This window comes from Carlito syrichta, unplaced genomic scaffold (assembly GCF_000164805.1).
Source record: "Carlito syrichta isolate Samal-C Ts95f unplaced genomic scaffold, Tarsius_syrichta-2.0.1 Scaffold304886, whole genome shotgun sequence".
NCBI lineage: Eukaryota > Metazoa > Chordata > Mammalia > Primates > Tarsiidae > Carlito > Carlito syrichta.
The window spans coordinates 537,518-557,620 of record NW_007248982.1 but is presented as its reverse complement, the minus strand read 5'-3'; the positions used below and the strand labels follow the sequence as shown (position 1 = coordinate 557,620).

The 20,103-nt window shown below is 44.1% G+C and overlaps 1 protein-coding gene and 1 pseudogene across 1 annotated transcript in view; one reads left to right on the top strand and one right to left on the bottom strand.

Moving 5' to 3' along the window:
* Nucleotides 1–967: 967 nt before the first annotated feature.
* LOC103263344 (dnaJ homolog subfamily B member 6) overlaps nt 968–20,103 on the top strand; it is a 66,801-nt gene continuing 47,665 nt past the window's right edge. The window contains exons 1-5 of the mRNA XM_008061029.2: nt 968–985; nt 1,114–1,208; nt 3,171–3,280; nt 6,308–6,364; nt 7,159–7,269. Of these exons, the coding sequence (XP_008059220.1) occupies nt 1,144–1,208; nt 3,171–3,280; nt 6,308–6,364; nt 7,159–7,269 (343 nt within the window). The 5' untranslated portion in view covers nt 968–985; nt 1,114–1,143. The remainder of the gene's footprint in view (nt 986–1,113; nt 1,209–3,170; nt 3,281–6,307; nt 6,365–7,158; nt 7,270–20,103) is intronic.
* Nucleotides 18,829–19,400, bottom strand: LOC103263343 (annotated as a pseudogene).

Sequence of the window (20,103 nt, the reverse complement as noted above, 5' to 3'; positions counted from 1 at the left end):
CTGGGATAAGAGGCCACCGCGCTTGACTGTATTATATGATTTCTTTTAGATTAGAAAATATAGTTTATTTAGAAAGAGAGAGAGAGATTGATTCACCCCACACCCCCAAGGTAGGGGAAGGCACCAAAGCTTAGGAAACGTGGCCTGGCCATAGCTCAGTGAACACATGACCTGGCCAGGGTTTAACAAAAGCAATGGCCTATGTGATTTCTTGATCATTAGTTTAATAAGATGATTTAGCCAGTCAAATTTAAGTTACTAAATTGGTTAGGAAATGTAATATTTGAAACAACATATGTGTAATTCTGGTTGTGGACCCAGAGGCTTTATCTCCTATTATAGGTGGCAGAAAGCACCATGACCTTCATAACCCTAACCCTTGGGAAGTAACAAGAGAACCAAGTAACCCTCAGTAGCAAGTGGCTACAAGTTGTGAAACGAAGGTATAATCTGTAGTGATAATACCTAGTTAGTGTTGGCAGCAGGGCAATATTTTATTTGTTTGATAGGTGACTGGATGGGACTTGGAAGCCAGAGAGTGCAGTTACACTAATAACTCTGTGTTCAAAGACCATTCCTTTTTCTTTCCTGGGAGATGTGGGAGTGCTTTTGCTCCTCCCTAGTGACAGAATAATGGGACAGTAGCCTTTTGTTGTTCATGTGAAGGGCTGGGACAGTGTGTTTGTACTCAGAGACCCATGGTCTTGCTCAATGCCTGGTGCAGGAACTCAGTGAAGAAAGGGGATAACTGACTCTTGAGTGCAGTCTGTGTCTAGGAAAACATGACACAGAGAGCTTGTCAGCTAGTGGTCAAGTGATCTTTGAGTTTCTGCCTTAGAGTCACCTGTTGGTTTTGTTTTATTTAGTTTAGGCTATTATCAGGCTACATCAGATTTTTTTTTTTCTCCTATATCTAGAAGGGTCTTGGCATATCTCTAGGAGTCACTTCGCAGACAAGACACTCACCTGAAAGGCTAGTGATTAGGTAATGGACGTTCTCTATGTAGGCCAGTAGGTGCTCAGGTGATACTGTTCTTCCTGTTGCCTGGTTCTACCCCCATGACATACCCAACCTTGGGAGCCTTGTCATTGACCCCCTGTTTTCACTTGCAGGACCTGTTCCAGCACCCTTAAAATTAAAACATGGTGGATTACTATGAAGTTCTAGGCGTGCAGAGACATGCCTCACCCGAGGATATTAAAAAGGCGTAAGTAATTTTATTTTTGAAATAATACATCTGTGCACGTGTACACTGATAATTTGGTAGTATAACCTTTTCTGTTAAAAATGACTTAATGTAATATAATAATCTCTGAGTGGCATATAGTTTAATTTTAACTTCAGACAGCAATTACCAAATGAGTATTCACAGTCTAGGCTTGAGCTTAGCCCTTCGTTTCTCAGTCACTTGGCTTACTTTGTTACTTTGCTTTGGGACAGTAGATTCCGTATCTTCTTGAAGTATGTATAAAATCCGCTGAGGGGCCGGGTGTGGTGACTCAGGCTGTAATCCCATCACTTTGGGAGGCCAAGGCGAGAGGATTGCCTGAGCCTGGGAGTTCAAGATCAGCCTGGACAACTTGGCAAGACCTCGTCTCTATAACAAACCAAAAAATTAGCCAGGTGTGGTGGCTCGCGCCTGTAGTTCCAGCTGCTTGGATGGCTGAGGTGGAAGGATCGCCTGAGCCCAGCAGGTGGAGGCTGTGGTGACTGTGAGCGTGCCACTGCCCTCCAGTCTGGGCAACAGAGTGAGACTCCAACCAGAAGTTGCTTGCAGAGTAATTGTCAAGTCTCTGCCAAATTGCTGAGCCTAGTAAGAGCAGCCTACTGAGGAGAGACCAGGCTGGCCCAGATGCTGTTAGCTGTGTCATGGTATTTCTCAAACTGGGAGGGAGCCTGTGCCACATACTTTGCGTCACAGTCTCACTCTGTCGCCCAGACTGGAATACAGTGGCACACTCATGACCACCGTAGCCTCCACCTGCTGGGCTCACGCGATTCTTCTGCCTTAGCCTTCTAAGTAGCCGGATCTACAGGTGTGCACTACCACGGCCCGCTAATTTTTTTTTTTAATTGTAGAGATGAGGTCTTACCAAGTTGCCTAGGCTGGTCTCAAACCCCTGGGCTCAGGCAATCCTCTCACTTTAGCCTCCTAAAGTGCTTGGGATTATAGGACTGAGCCACTGCGCCCGGCTATGCCAGGTGTTTTAAAAGAACTGCCAGGTTTGTATTCTAGTCTGAGATTTTGAGGAGTACACAGTTTCCTTTTTTTTTTTTTTAAGTTATTCCCATTCTGTCTCTAGGTTAGAGTGCAGTAGCATGCTCACCGCCACTGCATCCTCAACCTGCTGGTTTCAGACAGTCCTTTCTCCCCAGCCTCCCGAGTAGCTGGAACTACAGGCTTGTGCCGCTATGCCTGGCTAATTTTTTTATTTTCTGTAGAGACAGATCTTACCATGTTGCCCAGGCTGGTCTAAAATCAGTAGGCTCAGGGAATCCTCTCACCTCTGCCTCCCAAAGTGTTGGACTACAGGCTCACACATCTTTTCAGTAGCACTCTACTTTTAAATATTTGCTGCTTTTATGTTATACTAATTAGACTAGAAGTTTCTCTCTCTCTCTTTTTTTCCTATTTAAAAAATACTTGTAATTCCAGTGAGGATGTCACTGCACTCCAGCCTGGGCAACAGAGTGAGACTTCGACTCAAAACAAACAAACAAAAAACAACAACAAAAAAACCCCCCAAAAATCTGTGGCCATCTTACTGTAGGGGAAAGGAAGTTTTATCATTAAAACTGATGTTAAGGCTCGGTCTGTAATCCCAGCACTCTGGGAGGCCGAGGCAAGAATATTGCCTCAGCCTGCAGGTTTAAGACCAGCTTGGGCAACTTGGTGAGACCTTGTCTCTACAATAAATCACAAAACCTAGCCAGATATGGTAGCTTGCGTCTGTAATTCCAGCTACTTGGCAGGGTGAAGCGGAAGGATCGCCTAAGTTCAGCCTGAGTGACAAGAGTGAGACTCCAACTCCAAAACAAACAAACAAAAAACTGGTGTTAATCTCACCAGTTGGCGGCCATGAAGCCATTTTCTTGCTTAATTATGTTAGTTTCAAAATCCTAGTTGATTTCTGGACTTTGGATGTGACTACTAATCTGTATTTTCAAGATACCGGAAACTGGCATTGAAGTGGCATCCAGACAAAAATCCTGAAAATAAAGAAGAAGCAGAGAGAAAATTCAAACAAGTAGCTGAGGCATACGAGGTGTTATCAGATGGTAAGTAACACTGAACTGGTGAAGGCTTCGAGTAGGGATTAGAATGAGGAGCCGGTTTGGGGATCTTCCTTAGGGCTTGCCAAATATAGACACATGTGACTCATTTTGATGCCAACTGGATTTTGGGCCTACTGAGAAAGGTTTTTGGTTTTCTGTTGAAGATTTGAATTGTTATAGTCAACTGTATGCTGAGAGGCACCTGGGTTTCTAGACATTTCTCTGAGGATGCTTGTTTTTAAACCAATACCTTATATTTGTGGTCTGAGGAACCAAGGTAGAGATCAGGTCATAGGACTCTGTTTTGACCACTGCATGTGGTGGTGGTTTCCCCTCATGTTGTATGTGGTCATTCTGACCTTTCTCATTCCTATTGACTTAAACAGTACCTTGTTGATGGGGTGTGTTTTACTACTTGTGAGGACTTATTTAGTTTCAGGAAAGAGGGAATTCAACATACATCTCAGATTTAGACTTAAAACTTCATATCTTTCTATCCAGGTTCTTGAGCATAGGTGTTGAATGTTACCGGAGGTCAGATCTATGGTTCATAAGTAGGTGAAAGGTCAGGTAGATGCAGTCAGTGGTTACATGATGAATAAAAGACTGCATGGGTCCAAAGGTGTAGGGGGGACAGTGTCAGAATTGGAAAACTACTTCCAGCATCCTGGGATACTGCAGTGCTGAATGACCTGGGAGGAGCAAAAGCAGAGGCATTTCAAATAGGTAATTAACTGTGCACAGGAAGTAGATACCCCCAAGTGTACATACATATGGTCAGGTGATAGGTCACTATTTTAAAACGTTTTTTAGAAGGAACCCAATGTAAACACTGCCAGGATTGGGTGCCAATGCAACCATTGTAACCATTTAACAGGTAGCAGTGCCTTGATTTCTCTATTGACACTGTGTGCTACCCCCTTCATTTTAAAGGAAATTGCAGACATTTCATAAGCGTGAAAAGACATGAATCACTGATTTGAAATCTTTTTGAAATGTGCCTGTGAGCTGGGCTCGGTGGCTCAGCCTGTAATCCCAGCGCTTTGGGAGGCTGAGGTGAGTGGATTGCCCGAGCCCGCGGGTTCGAGACCTGCTTGGGCAACTTGGCGAGACCTCATCTCTACAATAAATCAAAAATTAGCCGGGGGTGGTAGCACGCACCTGTAATTCCAGCTTCTCAGAAGGCTGAGGCGGACGGATCGCCAGAGCCCAGCAGGTCGAGGCTGCAGTGGCCGGGAGTGGCCACTGCACTCCACAGTCTGGGCAATAGAGTGAGACTCCAACTCAAAAAAAAAAAAAAAAGAAAGAAAGGTGCATGTGAGGTCTTAAACTGTCGAGCTTAAACTGGTTTTTTTTTGTTTTTTGTTTTTTTTTTAGGAAAAGACATGGGGTCTCACTGTGTTGCTTAGGCAGGGCTTGAACTTCTGGTCCCAAGTGATCTTCCTGTCTCAGCCTTCCAAGTAGTTGGGACTGCAGGTGTAAAAGACAACCTCACTAGGTTTTTTCCCATCAGATTTTTAATTTCAGTTTCAGTAGGCTTCCATCATGTTTTTGAAATTAATTGATACTGAAGACCATAGGTCTCAGTGTTACCATCTTGTCCTTACTGTTTGCATGCAAATTCAGTATGCACAGATGTATGGGTTTCACATACCAGTAACATTAGAAAAAGTGAGGATTAAAACGAAGATTGATATTTGGCAGAAAGAGCACCTTTAATACAATAAAAAGTCTCTTGTTTGGTTTTTGAGGGAGTTTATTTTTCATGTCCCCTTAGGCAGTCTCCATTTCCAACTGGCATTACCTTCAAGGTACCTCTAGGTACCTTTAGGATGCTGGTTGCCTAAAATTGGTAGTAAGTGGCTTGCTTCTAAACTTGTTTTCCCACTTTGTGGAATATAAGATTTATGGGGCAATATTGATGGTATCATGTCAGGAGTACCTATGTCTGTAAACAGGGCTACTTAGTAGTTCTTTTTGTTTTTTGTTTTAAGAAAAATATAGTAAAACTGTCAGTGGACAACAGTATACCATCATCAAGTCTTATATTCAGCTGTTCCCTTTCCAGGGCAACTGAGTCTGTAGGGTTTGGGATTGGCACTTTTCTGGGTTTTAGCATATCTACTTTCCACTCCTCATCTAGAGACTCTAAAAAATAAAATGAAATAAATATAAAATTAAGAAAAATACTTATTTATTTATTTATTTATTGCTTGTAAAAGTTCAAACGACTTAAACATTTTTCCAAATTATTTTTCAGGTACATAAGGTTTGCCTTTTTTTCCCATTTCAAAATTAAAACAAAATTTTTTTTTGAGTTGAGTATCACTTGGTCGCCCAGACTGGAGTGCAGTGGCCGCTCCGGCCACCGCAGCCTCACCTGCTGGGCTCCGGCGATCCTTCTGCCTCAGGCTTCCGAATAGCCGGAATTACAAGCATGCAGTACCATGCCCAGCTGCTTTTTAAAAAAATTTATTTATTGTAGAGATGAGGTCTTGCTGCCCAGGCGGGTCTCGAACCCGCGGGCTCAGGCAATCCACTCACCTCAGCCTCCCACAGACTGAGCCACCGAGCCCGGCTTCCCATTTTGTTTTATGTATTTATTTATTTTTTGAGTTGGCATCTCACTCTGTCGCCCAGACTGGAGTGCCGTGGCACGCTCCTGGGCACCGTAGCCTCGACCTGCTAGACTCAGGTGATCCTTCTGCCTCAGTCTTCCAAGTAGCTGGAACTACAGGCATGGACCACCATGCCCAGCTTATTTTTTTATTGTAGAGATTAGGTCTCACCAAGTTGCCCGGGCTGGTCTGAATCCTGTGGGCTCTGGCAGTTCTTTCACCCTGGCTTCCAAAGTGCTGGGAATACAGGCTTGAGCTACTGCTCCCGGCCCCCCTTTTGTTTGAAAGTAAGGATGGCCTACTGTCTTGAAATTTAATTTAAATGTTAAAAACTGATTATACCTTAACCTATTGCATTTTAAGGATTTGAAAGGGACTTGGCCTTACTGACTTTTAAAAAATTTATTTTTAGCTAAAAAACGGGACATCTATGACAAATATGGCAAAGAAGGATTAAATGGTGGAGGAGGTATGTAAATAAGATTTTTCTTTGGAGATAGAAGGTCTTGACAAATTAGTTGAGCTTGTTTCTGTATTATAAATTATGAGTTTCTTGGTCATAGTAAGTGTGATAGGAAATATAGATGCAGCCTAGCAGTTGGGCTGAGTTGAGGTAGTAAGGAAAAATGCATCACATTTAAAAAATTATTAAAAATCTTTTGTGAGTCTACAAGGTTTATGTTAATGTACTTTGTGTAGATAGGAAATAATTTGAAGCCATACTGTAATATATTGTGGGCTTACATCCTGTGTATCAATACTTGATATCCTGTCAGACTGTCCTAAGGGTGTCAAGAGCAACTTCTGCTGGTCGGCCAAAATAATTGCCTCAGGCGGGACCTGGATGTGTTTGTTGGTCACTAAAGGTCTCATGGGGACTGGCTTTCAGCCTTGGGAAATTACTGCTTTCAACCCACTGTGGCCAATTAGGCCACGCTGAGTGACTGCGAGTATTCTTGGTTTTCATAAACCTTCATAAAAAGTAATGAAAATATGTAATTATGTGCTGATGACAGATTTAGATATGTTGAAAAGTAATGTCAAAGGGCCACTACTGTGTCCTGTATGGATGATAGGCCCATTTGTGTCAACTCTGGCCACAAACTTTCAGGGCTCATGTTTTGACTTTTAGAGAACCCCAGGTTTATGAAATATTTTTTGTTTTTTTAGGGTCATGATTTATGTAATCTTATGTAAAATAATAATTGTTTGCCTATAAAACACCAAAATTCATAAGTTAAAAGCTGTGCTGTGTTTGTGTAGGTGGAAGTCATTTTGACAGTCCGTTTGAGTTTGGCTTCACATTCCGTAACCCAGAAGATGTCTTCAGGGAATTTTTTGGTGGAGCGGACCCATTTTCTTTTGACTTCTTCGGTAAGTTAGTCACCCGAGTCATTGCCTTGGTGGGTGTGGTATATCGAAGGCCATGTGAGGGTGGATAATGTTGTTTCTGTTTAATGTTAATATTTGGTCATGAAACCTGATATTGAAAATAGCATAGGGAACTGTAAAACCTTTCTCTTCTCATTTTGAAGATTTTTGTGAATTTGAACACTAAAGTAAGATTTTTAATGTATTCTTTTTTTCCACTGTCTGTATGTAGCCCCAGTTAACTTGCTTTTGCCCTCTCAGGTCAGACTGGTGAGGACATGGAAGCTGGGGACTTGGAAAGTGTTGTTTCCTGTTGAACACCAATTTCTGTGTGAAGTTGTCATGTAATATTCCTATTAAAATCGTTAGGTATCATAGGTACTGTTCATAGGACATTTTGTCTGTAAACCTGCCTTTTCTGTTTTTCTAATTGTGGTATGTTACAGCTATCAAACTCACAGTTTAAGAAAGGACACCTAGTCGGGCTCGGTGGCTCAGTCTGTAATCCCGCGCCTTTGGGAGGCTGAGGTGAGTGGATTGCCTGAGCCCGCGGGTTCGAGACCCGCCTGGGCAGCGAGACCTCATCTCTACGATAAATCAAAAAATCAGCCGGGCGTGGTGGCGCATGCTTGTAATTCCGGCTACTCGGAAGGCTGAGGCGGAAGGATCGCTGGAGCCCAGCAGGTCGAGGCTGCGGTGGCCGGGAGCGGCCACTGCACTCCATCCAGTCTGGGCGACAGAGTGAGACTCCAACTCGAATAAAAAAAGGACACCTTAGGACAAGGCAGCAGAAGTATTCTTGAAGGAGAGAACAGTGTTGTTCTAGCTGCTGTTTGTAGTGGGCATGATTTTTCTTATCAATTGCATCTCTTAGCTCTGATTCCTGATCCTAGGCTTTTGTGTGTGTGTTGGACACAGGTGGTGTCAGGCACTCTTGTTAGCTGTCTGCTATTAGAACCTTTCAACCACTGGGCTGTCTGCTTGATGTGCTGGGTGACTTGAGAGGTCAGGATTAAATGTGTTCTGCTGCGGCCGGTTTTGTCTTTTGACTGTTGAGGGGGAAACACATCCTGTGTTTACCTCCATCATTGCCTGGAGCATGGTTGAAGAGACTAAACACCACCTGCAACCCCTCCAAGGAGGGAAAAAAGAACAGTTGTGTCTACAAATAACACAGGGGAGAAAGTGGAACCCCTGCTGGTCATAGGCATGAAGAGGAATAATTCTCCATCATATCTGGTAGGTATTGGACCTTTTATGTATGTGGTGCATTTCTTCGGTTTGTCTGTATTGGGGGATTTTCTGAGATTGTCCTTATTCAGTATTATGGCATGGCTGACTGCAGGGCATCTTATTGAGGGAGGAAAGAACAGCTAGGGCAGGCCCACAAGCATTTTATCCAACTGGTGGAAAGCTGAAGCTAAGCAGGGATGTTCAGTGTGGGGAAGGGAAACTGGTCTGTTCATAGGTGAAGACTTGTTTTTATCATGACTGCTACAATAAACAGAAATGTAACCTGAGAAAGAACCCTCCTCATATCCTTTATTAGTTGACCCTCATGGGGAAGAAGTCTTACTCTAAGAAATAATTTACTGATCCCCTGTCCTAAAAAGACCTTTTTATCTCATTTTCACCTTTAGCAGATTCCACATTTGTTTTGGGGGCAGGACAGTATTGGAGTTGAAATCCTGTGTTCTGATCCTGGTGGCTAAGTGAGGAAGAGAGCCTATTCTTCTGACACCAAGGACTCCTGGCTTAGGGTATATAAGATGTGAAATAGACTCATTTCTGAGTCTGAGGCGAGGTGTCTTAAACATGCTTTATGTTACGGAATTTTTTTTTTGAGTTGTGGTCTTACTCAGTTATCCAGTCTGGAATGCAGTGGTGTGATCATGGCTTAACGCTATGCTGCCGTGACCTCCTCAGCCTCCTTAGTAGCTGGGACTACAGGCGCGTGCCTATCACACTAATTTGTTGTTGTTGTTGTTATTAGAGATGAGGTCTCAACTGTGTTATCTAGGCTGGTCTCAAATTCCTAGGATCAAGCAGTCCTCCCACTGTGGCTTCTCAAAGTGTTGGGATTACAGGCGTGAGCCACCATGCTCAGCCAATTTTATTTTATTTTTATTTGTTTATTTATTTATTTTTTGAGTTGGAGTCTCACTCTGTCGCCCAGATGGGAGTGCAGTGGCCGCTCCCGGCCACCGCAGCCTCGACCTGCTGAGCTCCGGCGATCCTTCCAATTCAGCCTTCCGAGTAGCCGGAATTACAGGCATGTGCTACCATGCCCGGCTGATTTTTTTAGATTTATTGTAGAGATGAGGTCTTGCTGCCTAGGCGGGTCTCGAACCCGCAGGCTTAGGCAATCCACTCACCTCAGCCTCCCAAAGGCGCCGGATTACAGGCTGAGCCACCGAGCCCGGCTGCTCGGCCAATTTTAAATAATTAAATTAAAAGGGAGAAGGGTCCTTTTGTGGCTGAAATTTTTAAGCTAATTTTTGTTTTTCTTGTAGAAAAATAATCTGACATGCCAGGGTGCTTCATTCAAAATGATTTTTTTAAACTTTTTTTTCCTATAGTAAAGGTATTTAATTAGATTTGAATAAGCGAGTTTTTGCCCACTAGTCCAAGGATATAGATAGATACTAGTGTTACTGAAATGCCACACTATTAGATACTTCATTTTAGGTGTAAGTGCTCACATTTTAGTAATAGACAGACTGGATTTTCCGTTATTAGTTTGGCAGTGATACTTGTCCAATCCATTCTTGTAGGTATTCTAGATGACTTCCATTTTCAGGCTGTCAGGATTTACACGCAGGAACAGAAGCTGCTCCATGACTACTACATGTATGAAGTCTTTGTGCAGCCTGCAGGCGGTATGTTTAGTGCAGATTGGAGCGAATGCAGGGCTGGGGGATTTCTGCTTTTTTAATGATATAGTAGATGAATCATGTTTACTAAACTTTGTACATTTTTGGTAGCACATTTTTTACATGACCACCTTTTTTCCTGTGCTTCAAAAAGTAGTTCAAAATCTGTTGTAAGAGATTTCTGAGCTGCGCTTAGCATTTCTCAGAATGCAGAACCCCTTCCAGACTTCAGACCTCCCTCCCCAGATGACAGGTGGAGACTCAGAGGACTGGGGAATGATTGAGGGTATTGGACATACTGTAAGCAAGTTCTGAGCATGAGCACCACGTGAAGCATGGCTGTCACTTTGGCCTGAGAGCCTTGGACCTGGGATCCTGCAGATGTTGAACCCGTCCTTAATAGCAGAAACCCTTCTAGAAGAGGTAGTAGTAGAAGCTGGTTCTTTTTTTTTTTTTTTGAGTTGGAGTCTCACTCCATCGCCCAGACTGGAGTACAGTGACACACTCCTGGCCACTGCAACCTCAACCTGCTGAGCTCCAGTGATCTTCCTGCCTCAGTCTTCCAAGTAGCCGGAACTATAGGCGCATGCTACCACGCCTGGCTAATTTTTGATTTATTGTAGAGATGAGGTCTCGCCAAGTTGCCTGGGCTGGTCTCGAACCCGCGAGTTCAGGTAATTGGCTTGCCTTGGCCTTCCAAAGCACTGGGATTACAGGCTGAGCTACCGAGCCAGCCAGAAGCTGATTTTAAAACCACTTGACTCTGAAGTGTGGGGGGAGGTGTAGTCAAACCTTTTGAAGCTAGTAGACAGTTAAAATTTTTCCCAGAATATAGAGCACATGAAAAAGTTAACTAATAGAGATTGTGCTAATTTTAGTCCTTTTATTTGCTTATCACTACAGGACGTCATTACTCAGTGAAATGATGTTCTGAGATAGAAACATATCTTATACTGTATTTGGGTTCCTTTAGTCATAGCAAGAATTACTGTTTGGGAGAAGTGTCAATCAAATTTAGCATTTTCATTTCAGTATTTCTACTTTGGAAAGCCAAAATCAACCTCTAAAACTCCTTCCAGAGAGCTCTTTTGTTTTAGCACTTGAGCTTTTCATTTGTAAAGCATCACTCTTGTAAGTTTTTGTGAATGAAACAATTCACGCAGCACTGGAGAAATACTGAGTGGTGTAGATCCAAGAACAGCAGACTTTTGGTTGGGAAGAGCAGTTGTCTTGAGAGTAATAGCCACATTTTCTGAGTCTTGATTAAATGATTGTAGTGAGTCAGTCATTTACTCTCTCAGGGTTCGAGGAAGTGGCCAGTGAGGACTGGGAGCCTAGTGAGGAGTTAGACCTGCCCAGTGCTGAGGAGGCAGCAGAAGACAGCTTGAGTGAGGAGAACAGTGAGGCCCTGGATGTGATCTCCAGCGAGGACCTGGACCTCTTCAGTGACGACGAGCTGAGTGAAGGCTGGAGCTGGTGCCAGGGAGAGGCTGTCAGCGAGGAGCTAGAGCCCATATCCAGTGAGGACGAGGCCAGCCCTGGGGATTTGCTCAGCGACGAGTGTGAGGAGCTGCTGAGTGAGGAGGAGCATGGCGGGCTGGAGCTGGGAGCGTGCCTCATCCTGCAATAAATGGTCAAAGGAGCTGCCTGGATCTCTTTATATAGAATGGTGGATCTAGAATAAAAGTTTTTCTTAGTGTCTTGATGGCGTCCCTGGCCAGGGTAGCTGCCTTGGAGATAGAGCTGAAGAAGCAGAAAGGTGTGTGGCAGCCCTGGAGCACCTAAGACTCAGCTTCTAGTCCGGGAGGCTGCAGTCAAAGATGCAGATGTGGGCAGGGCGACCCCTTCTGAGGCTGGAGGAATTCTGCTCCAGGCCTCCCCAGCTGCTCTCTCCTTTTGCTTATGGGTGGATTTCTCCACGTGTCTTGACATCATCTCCCCTCTATACACATCCCTGTGCCCATATTTTTCCTTTTTATAATTCTTTTTTTTTTTTGAGTTGGAGTCTCACTCTGTCGCCCAGACTGGAGTGCAGTGGCCGCTCTCAGCCACCGCAGCCTCGACCTGCTGGGCTCTGGCGATCCTTCCGCCTCAGCCTTCCAAGTAGCTGGAATTACAGGCACGCGCTACCACGCCCAGCTGATTTTTTTTATTGTAGAGATGAGGTCTCGCCAAGTTGCCCAGGCGGGTCTCGAACCCGCGGGCTCAGGCAATCCACTCACCTCAGCCTCCCAAAGGTGCGGGATTATAGGCTGAGCCACCGAGCCCGGCTCCTTTTTATAATTCTTTAAAAAAATTTTTTTTAGAGATGGGAACTATGTTACCCAGATTGGCCTCAACTCCTCGGCTCAGACAGTCTTCCTGCCTTAGCCTCTCCTGAATAGCTGAGACTGTAGGTGTGTCACCATGCCTAGCCACAATTTGTGCATTTTGTAAGGATACCCGTTGATTATTGCCCACCTTAATGATTTCATTTTAACTTAATTATTTAACCCAATTTCCAAATAAGGTTGCATTCACAGGTTTTTTTCTGGGTCTACCTTTCAGCCTGTAATACAGTCTTTCTAACAGGGTGAAATCAGTTTTTTAGTCTGTACAGTTTAGAAGCAAGCAGTAAATTTTGAAAGGGAAAATCTTTAAAGTTAGACATGGTAACGAGAGGAGAGAAGTTTGAATAGTGTGACATGTAGAGATGGAAGCGACCCTGCAGATTGGATTGCTCCTACATGTGGGACTTGTGGCCCCATGACTTGTGGTCATTGCACGGTACTACCATTCATGTTTGTAAAGTGGTCCTTGATTGCTTATTAAGGACAAAGGTCATGTACACACTTATACACATGTAATTTGAAAGAAGGCAACGACTGTAATAGTACACATAAAAACAATGTATTAAGCCTGTGCAGTGGTGTGCACCTGTAATCTAGCTACTTGGGAGGCCGAGATGGGAGAATTGCTTGAGTCCAGAGTTCCTGACCAGCCTGTGCAACACAGCAGGAACCAGGCCCTTGGGTTGCCCTGTGCTGCCTCACACCTGATGACGCCGGACAAGACCAGAACCACTGCAGAGGGAAAGCAAGGATATCTAGAACTCTAAGGCCCCGCCACCCATCCATAAGACCTCCTCAGAATGGAGGTCCCTGGCCTGGTCTCCATCTCAGGATAAAAACAAAAAACCATGATGTATTGGACAGTTTCCAGCTAGAGGTTTTTTTTTGTTTTTTGTTTTTTTTGAGTTGGAGTCTCACTCTGTCGCCCAGACTGGAGTGCAGTGGCCGCTCCCAGCCATTGCAGCCTCGACCTGTTGGGCTCTGGCGATCCTTCCGCCTCAGCCTTCCAAGTAGCTGGAATTACAGGCATGCGCTACCACGCCCGGCTGATTTTTCAATTTATTGTAGAGATGAGGTCTCGCCAAGTTGCTCAGACCGGTCTTGAACCGGCAGGCTCAGAAAATACACTCACCTCAGCCTCCCAAAGCACAGGATTGCAGGCTGAGCCGCTGAGCCACCGAGCCTGGCTGCTAGAGTTTTTTGTTTTGTTTTGTTTTGTTTTTTTGAGTTGGAGTCTCACTGTATTGCCTAGACTGGAGTGCAGTGGCCACTCCTGGCCACCACAGCCTCGACCTGCTGGGCTTCAGCAATCCTTCTGCCGCAGCCTTCCAAGTAGCTGGAACTACAGGGGCGCCCTACCACACCCAGCTAATTTTTGGATTTATTGTAGAGATGAGGTCTCGCCAAGTTGCCCAGGTGGGTCTCGAACCCGCGGGCTCAAGCAGTCCACTCACCTCAGCCTCCCAAAGCGCCAGATTACAGACTGAGCCACTGAGTCTGACTTGCTAGGGTTGTTAAAACCATCTTTGTATGTAACTTTTAGAACTGTAACCTACCACACTACGGCAGGGAGAGATGATAAGTGTTGCCTCCACTGATCTGTCCTATTTCTTGTTTCTCGCATGTACGTGTAATTTAGTTTTCCTCTGGTGAGGTTCTTCTGGAGAGCATACCAAGTAATAGTATGGTTCTGTGTTGATTTGAGAACTTGTTAGATGTCGGGCTGTTTTTGAAAGTATTTCTGCTTAAAGTTACTCTGACAAATGAGGATGGATGCTGCATTGGTGATTCTTAGCTTCTTGTCAGCCTTTCTGTATATGCTTTGTGATTCCAGGACATCTGTTTCCTCTGACATCCCCTTTCCCCAGACAGGGAGAGGAAATGATTTCTTGAAAAAGTGAGGATTGTTTTTTCTTTCATGAGAACTGAGGCACTATTCACCCCCACAGCAGGCTTGAGCCATGGGATAAGGTTTTGCATGTACCTTTTGTGATCAGTCCATCAGGCATGCTTTCTGTGTTATGTCTGCCTATTTGTATTTTGTTGCCACCTCTAAAACTCCCAGAGAAGCCAGTGACTTGTCTAGTGTTTGGTTTATAGCCTTTTAATTGTTTGTACGACAGTCACTTGACCAAGAACGTTGACTGAGTATTTCTTTTCTTTTTTTTTTTGAGTTGGAGTCTCGCTCTGTTTCCCAGGCTGGAGTGCAGTGGCATGCTCATGGCCACTGCAGCCTCCACCTGCTGGGCTCAGGCAGTCTTCCGCCTCAGCCAACTGAATAGCTGGAACTACAGGCATGCACCACCATGCCCGGCTAATTTTTCTTTTTGATTTATTGTAGAGACGTGGTCTTGTCAAGTTGCCCAGGCTGGTCTTGATCCCTTGGGCTCAGGCAATGCTCTTGCCTCCCCCTCCCAAAGTGCTGGAATTACTGGCATGAGCCACCACACCTGGCGATTGAGTTTTTTTGTAGGTTTTCTCATAATCTCTCCTGTGGAATTTTGGTCCCTAGTGAACTTGACAACTCAGAGTATCCATATCCTTATGTTGACACGGGGGAAGATGTTCTGGCTTCACAGAGAAGATGTAGGAAGAGTGGTTTAAAACTCAGTCTGCGTCCGGGTGTGGTGGCTAAAGCCTATAATCCCAGCACTTTGGGAGACTGAGGTGAGAGGATTGCCTGAGACCGCGGGTTTGAGACCAGCCTGGGAAACCTGGTGAGACCTTGTCTCTGCAATAAATCAAAAAATTAGCTGGGCGTGGTGGTGCGTGCCTGTAGTTCCAGCTACTTGGAAGGCTGAGATGGAAGGATTGCCTAAACACAGCAGATCGAGGCTGTGGTGGCCGGTAACGTGCCACTGCACTCTAGCCTGGGCGACAGAGTGAGGCTCTGACTCAAAAAAAGAAAGAACTAGCCAGGCTTGGTGGCTCAGCCTGTAATCCCGCACATTGGGAGACTGAGGTGAGTGGATTGCCTAAACCGCGGGTCGAGATTCACCTGGGTAACTTGGTGAGACCTCATCTCTACAATAAATAAAATTAAAAAAAAATCAGCCGGGCGTGGTAGTGCACCCCTGTAGTTCCAGCTACTCAGAAGGCTGAGGCGGAAGGATCGCCGGAGCTCAGCAGGTCGAGGCTGCGGTGGCCGGGAGCGGCCACTGCACTCCAGTCTGGGCGACAGAGTGAGATTCCAACTCAAAAAACCCCCAAAAAGCAAAGAAACACCTCAGGATTATGTTAGGCTTTGGCAAGATTAGGTTATACAAGCGTTTGTAGCTAGTTTAACAGGTATAACACTCACTAAGTGTAAGGGATAGCAAGGTGAAAATATGATAGTGGGAGGAAGGAGAAATTGATCATCTTTCTTGTAGGGCACAGAAGGTACACCCTGAGGGACCCGGTGCTGTCCTGGTAGTTTGCTTCTGAGAGGAATGAGTTTGGTAGCCCTGAAGATGAAGAATACTTTTTTTTTTTGAGTTGGAGTCTCACTCTGTTGCCCAGGCTGGAGTGCAGTAGCACACTCACGGCCACCACAGCCTCGACCTGCTGGGCACAGGCGATCCTTCCACCTCAGCCTTCCAAGTAGCTGGAACTACAGGCGTGACCACCATGCCCGGCTAAATTTTTGATTTATGTAGAGATGAGGTCTTGCCATGTTGCCCAGGCTGGTGTCTAACCCCTGGGCTCAGGGAGTCACCTCAGCCTCCCATAGTGCTGGGATTATCAGCGTGAGCCACTGTGTCAGGCCAGATGTTTATTCTTTTTTTTTCCCTCAGTCTGTCATCCAGACTGGAGTACAGTGGCCGCTCCCGGCCACCGCAGCCTCAACCTGCTGGGCTCCGACGATCCTTCTGCCTTAGCCTTCCAAGTAGCTGGAACTACAGGGGTGTACTACCACGCCCGGCTAATTTTTTGAATTATTGTAGAGATGAGGTCTCGCCAAGTTGCCCATGTGGGTCTCGACCCCGCGGACTCAGGCAGTCCACTCACCTCAGCCTCCCAAAGCGTGGGATTACAGGCTGAGCCACCGAGCCCGGCTAGATGTTTATTCTTTTGATGCCAGGGTTCCTTATCCAATACTGGCCTCTTGTATTTGAAATAGAAGAATTTGAATCCAGTGTATTTTGGATTCTATGACTTGAATGGATTTTTGTAACTCATACATTACTGTAACTGTACCTAGGATGTTATTAGAAATTGTCTTATAAGCTGGACTCGGTGGCTCAATCATTTTTATCCCAAATTCCTTCCAAATATATTATTTGCTACTTCTGAATATTTAAGTGGTACTATTTTAAAAACTTGAGTTGTAATAAATGAATGTCTTAATTTTAGTTCCTGGTTTTGGGATTAGTTGGGAGATGAGAGAAATTCTGTGTCTGCTATGTTTGGCCTTTGTTTTTCTGAGAGTTGCTGTGTATTTTAGCTTCGGAGTTGTAGTATAGAGGAAAATATTTTTTTTTGTTCAAAATCCCCATGGTACATTTTAGATATTGTTTTGTTGTCTTTCTGTGTTAGTTTTTCTGTGCACTTGGGGATTAATAGTGTGAGACCGTGAGGCCAGAGCAGTGGGTGCCTTAATCATTAGTGCGGCCTTCTTTCTGGCTATATGTTGTGGTTACTGAAACGTTTACTTAAGGATGTGTGAGGTATGAGTGTATTGAATAAATGGTGTGCTTAATTCTGCGCTGTGCCCTGTGGTATGAGATTAAAGCATTTGACTTTAGTTGATCTGTCTTTATTGTTAGGCTGTTACTGTTCTGTTTTGTTGCAGTGCTTGGTGAAACAAATAAAATATATAAGTTTAGACATCTTTTCCTCTTTCTTAATGTCCTTCTTTAAGACTTTTCGTATGTATATAAATGTTTGTGTTGTTTTGTTCTTATTTTTTCACATTATTCAGTTTTTTTCCTTGTCATAAGTTTTACGTAGTTACTTAGATTGTTAATTAGTTTAGTATTTTGTTAATATTACGGTCCAGTATGGATTGGTCCTTAGTAAGTTTTAAAGAAACATTTGATATGTTGATCGTAATGCCTAGAACTCATATTCAAATGAGTTTAGTCCTAATGTAGATATGTGTCTATTTCAATGTTTGTATCTCAGGATACAAAATCGTACTGAGATATAAAGACCTGTGTTAAGGATACTTGTAAAATGAGGCTGGGTTTAGGATGCTGATGTGGGAGGATGACTTGAGGCCAAGAGTTAGAGACCAGCATGGGCAACATAGTGAGACCTCATCTCTGCGAAAAAAGAAAATACTGTGAAAAAAGAAAAAAAGCGATCAAATACATTTTTTCGTGTATTAGTCAGGGTTCTTCAGACAAACAGCCAATTAGGGGATATGTACATACTTGGTTTTGTTGTTTTTTTTTAATAATGCTTCTTAAAATAGACTTTATTTTCTTTCATGTGAAATTTTTTCTTTAACATGTTGTGAATGCCATCAAATGTAACTATTTAGGATTGTTTTTACTGTATCATCGATCACTTCCAGTATAGACAAAATACATATGTTATTTTGCATGTATGGTGACTACTTCAATTAGCATAATTTTATTTTAAGAGTTAGGTTCTGTCATCAGTGTTGGCATTTTCAGAAATACATAATGTAGTCTGAGTCCAGCTTCTGACCCAAACATCCTACTCTGAGCCCTATTCCCTCCTCACTAACAGGTAGCCTTGAGCAAGCCAACCTGTCAGAACCCTGGTCCACGTCCACCAGGTGAAGACATCACAACCCATCCTACCTACCTCATATAGGTCCTGCACAAATCAACTAGATCACTATACATAAAATTTTTCAGCAACTGTAAAGTAAAAGACAATTGCAGATATGTCAGTGAAGTTAACCACCAAAAGAATATTCATGCCTACAACCAAAAGCATTTAAATCAAAAAAGTTAAGCAAATGAGGACTATATTATACAGACTGTGTTCCCAGCCTACTCTATTGAGCCTAATCTTTGGAAAGACTTAATTCATTATAAGGGGGAAAAAAAATCCAAGTTAAGATATTTATTAGTGTTTATACAAACAAGCTGCAACTACTAATTCAAAAATAGGTTTTTTTTCTCCTGGAAGAAGAGTGCATTCTTTAACAGGACTGTACTGGAATAAGAATTTCATACAAACAGAATATATACCTTAACACAAGAAAGCAAGGAAGGAATATTGTACATGACACAGAATATTCAGGTGATTCAACCGAGTTACCTCTCCACACACTTATTTTCCAAATTTATTACAAACATTGCAGTCATTTCCGCACATGGTGATGCTACGCAGTGTCTGCATCTCGCAGTGTGAACACAGCAGGTGATGCAGCCTTCAATTCCAAGAACTAAAGGACTGGACTACTGTCTGCTTTTCAACATTTCAACTAACCATTCCATGGCCTCATCGAGGCCAGTGCCTTTGGTTGCTGATGTTTTAAGTATCTGCCACTTTCGATCCTTCAAGGCAGGTAACCCAAGTGAATTTGCCATCTCTGAGGGAGTCATGGCCTGTTCCATATCCTGTTTATTTGCAAACACCACTAAAACGGCTTTTCTCAGCTCTTCTTCCTCCAACATGGCAACTAACTCTGATGTGGAAATGCCACTTCGGTCTCGGTCACAACTGTCTACTACATAAATAACTGCATCTGTGTTTGAATAGTAACATCTCCAGTATGGCCTGATACTTGTCTGTCCTCCTAAATCCCAGACTTGGAACTTAAGGTTTTTGTATGTCACCGTCTCTACATTAAATCCTATGGTAGGAATAGTAGTCACGACTTCTCCAACTTGCAATCTGTACAATATTGTGGTTTTTCCTGCTCCATCTAATCCCAAAATTAAAATTCTCATCTCCTGAGTTCCAAACAAACTGGAAAAAATACTTGAAAAAAAACCACCAATGGCGAGTCGCCAGTCCTCCTTCGCCGGTCCTCGCGCCACCACCCCGGCTCGTCCAGGATGCGTCTCGGAGGCGGCTCCCAGCGAGCCCGGTCATCCGGTGACTTCCACGTCAGCCTCTGGGCAGGAGGGGACCAATGGCGGCCTGAGCCGACCCTATTTTCAAATAAGGTCACATTTTGTTGATTAGAACTTCAACATATGAATCTGGGAGTAGGGGGGTCCCACAATTCCCATAACATTTATACATTATTTTGCAGCCAGATTTGGAGGAAACTGGCAGTTTAGCACACTAGAAGGAATGTAAATTGGGATAGGCAAAATAATCATCAGGGTCCAGGCAGGAAGTAGAAGTCACAAATAGAATTTTTTTAGGGGAGGGGGTTGAAATCTCACTCTGTTGCCCGGGTTGGAGTGCAGTGGCCCACTCACAGTTTCTGGAGCTTCGACCTGCTGGTCTCACGTAATCTTTCCGCCTCAGCCTCCCGAGTAGCTGGGACTGCAGGCATATGACACCATGCCTGGCTAATTGTTTAATCTTTTTTGTCCAGACAGGATCTCGCCAAGTTGCCCAGGCTGATCTTGAACCCCTGGACTCAGGCAGTCCTCTCGCTCTGCCTCCCAAAGTGCTGGGATTACAGGCGTGTGCCACCACACCCGGCTGAATTCCAGAACATTTCTATCACCTCAAAAAGAAACCTCACACCCATTAGCAGTCACTCCCAAGTCTCC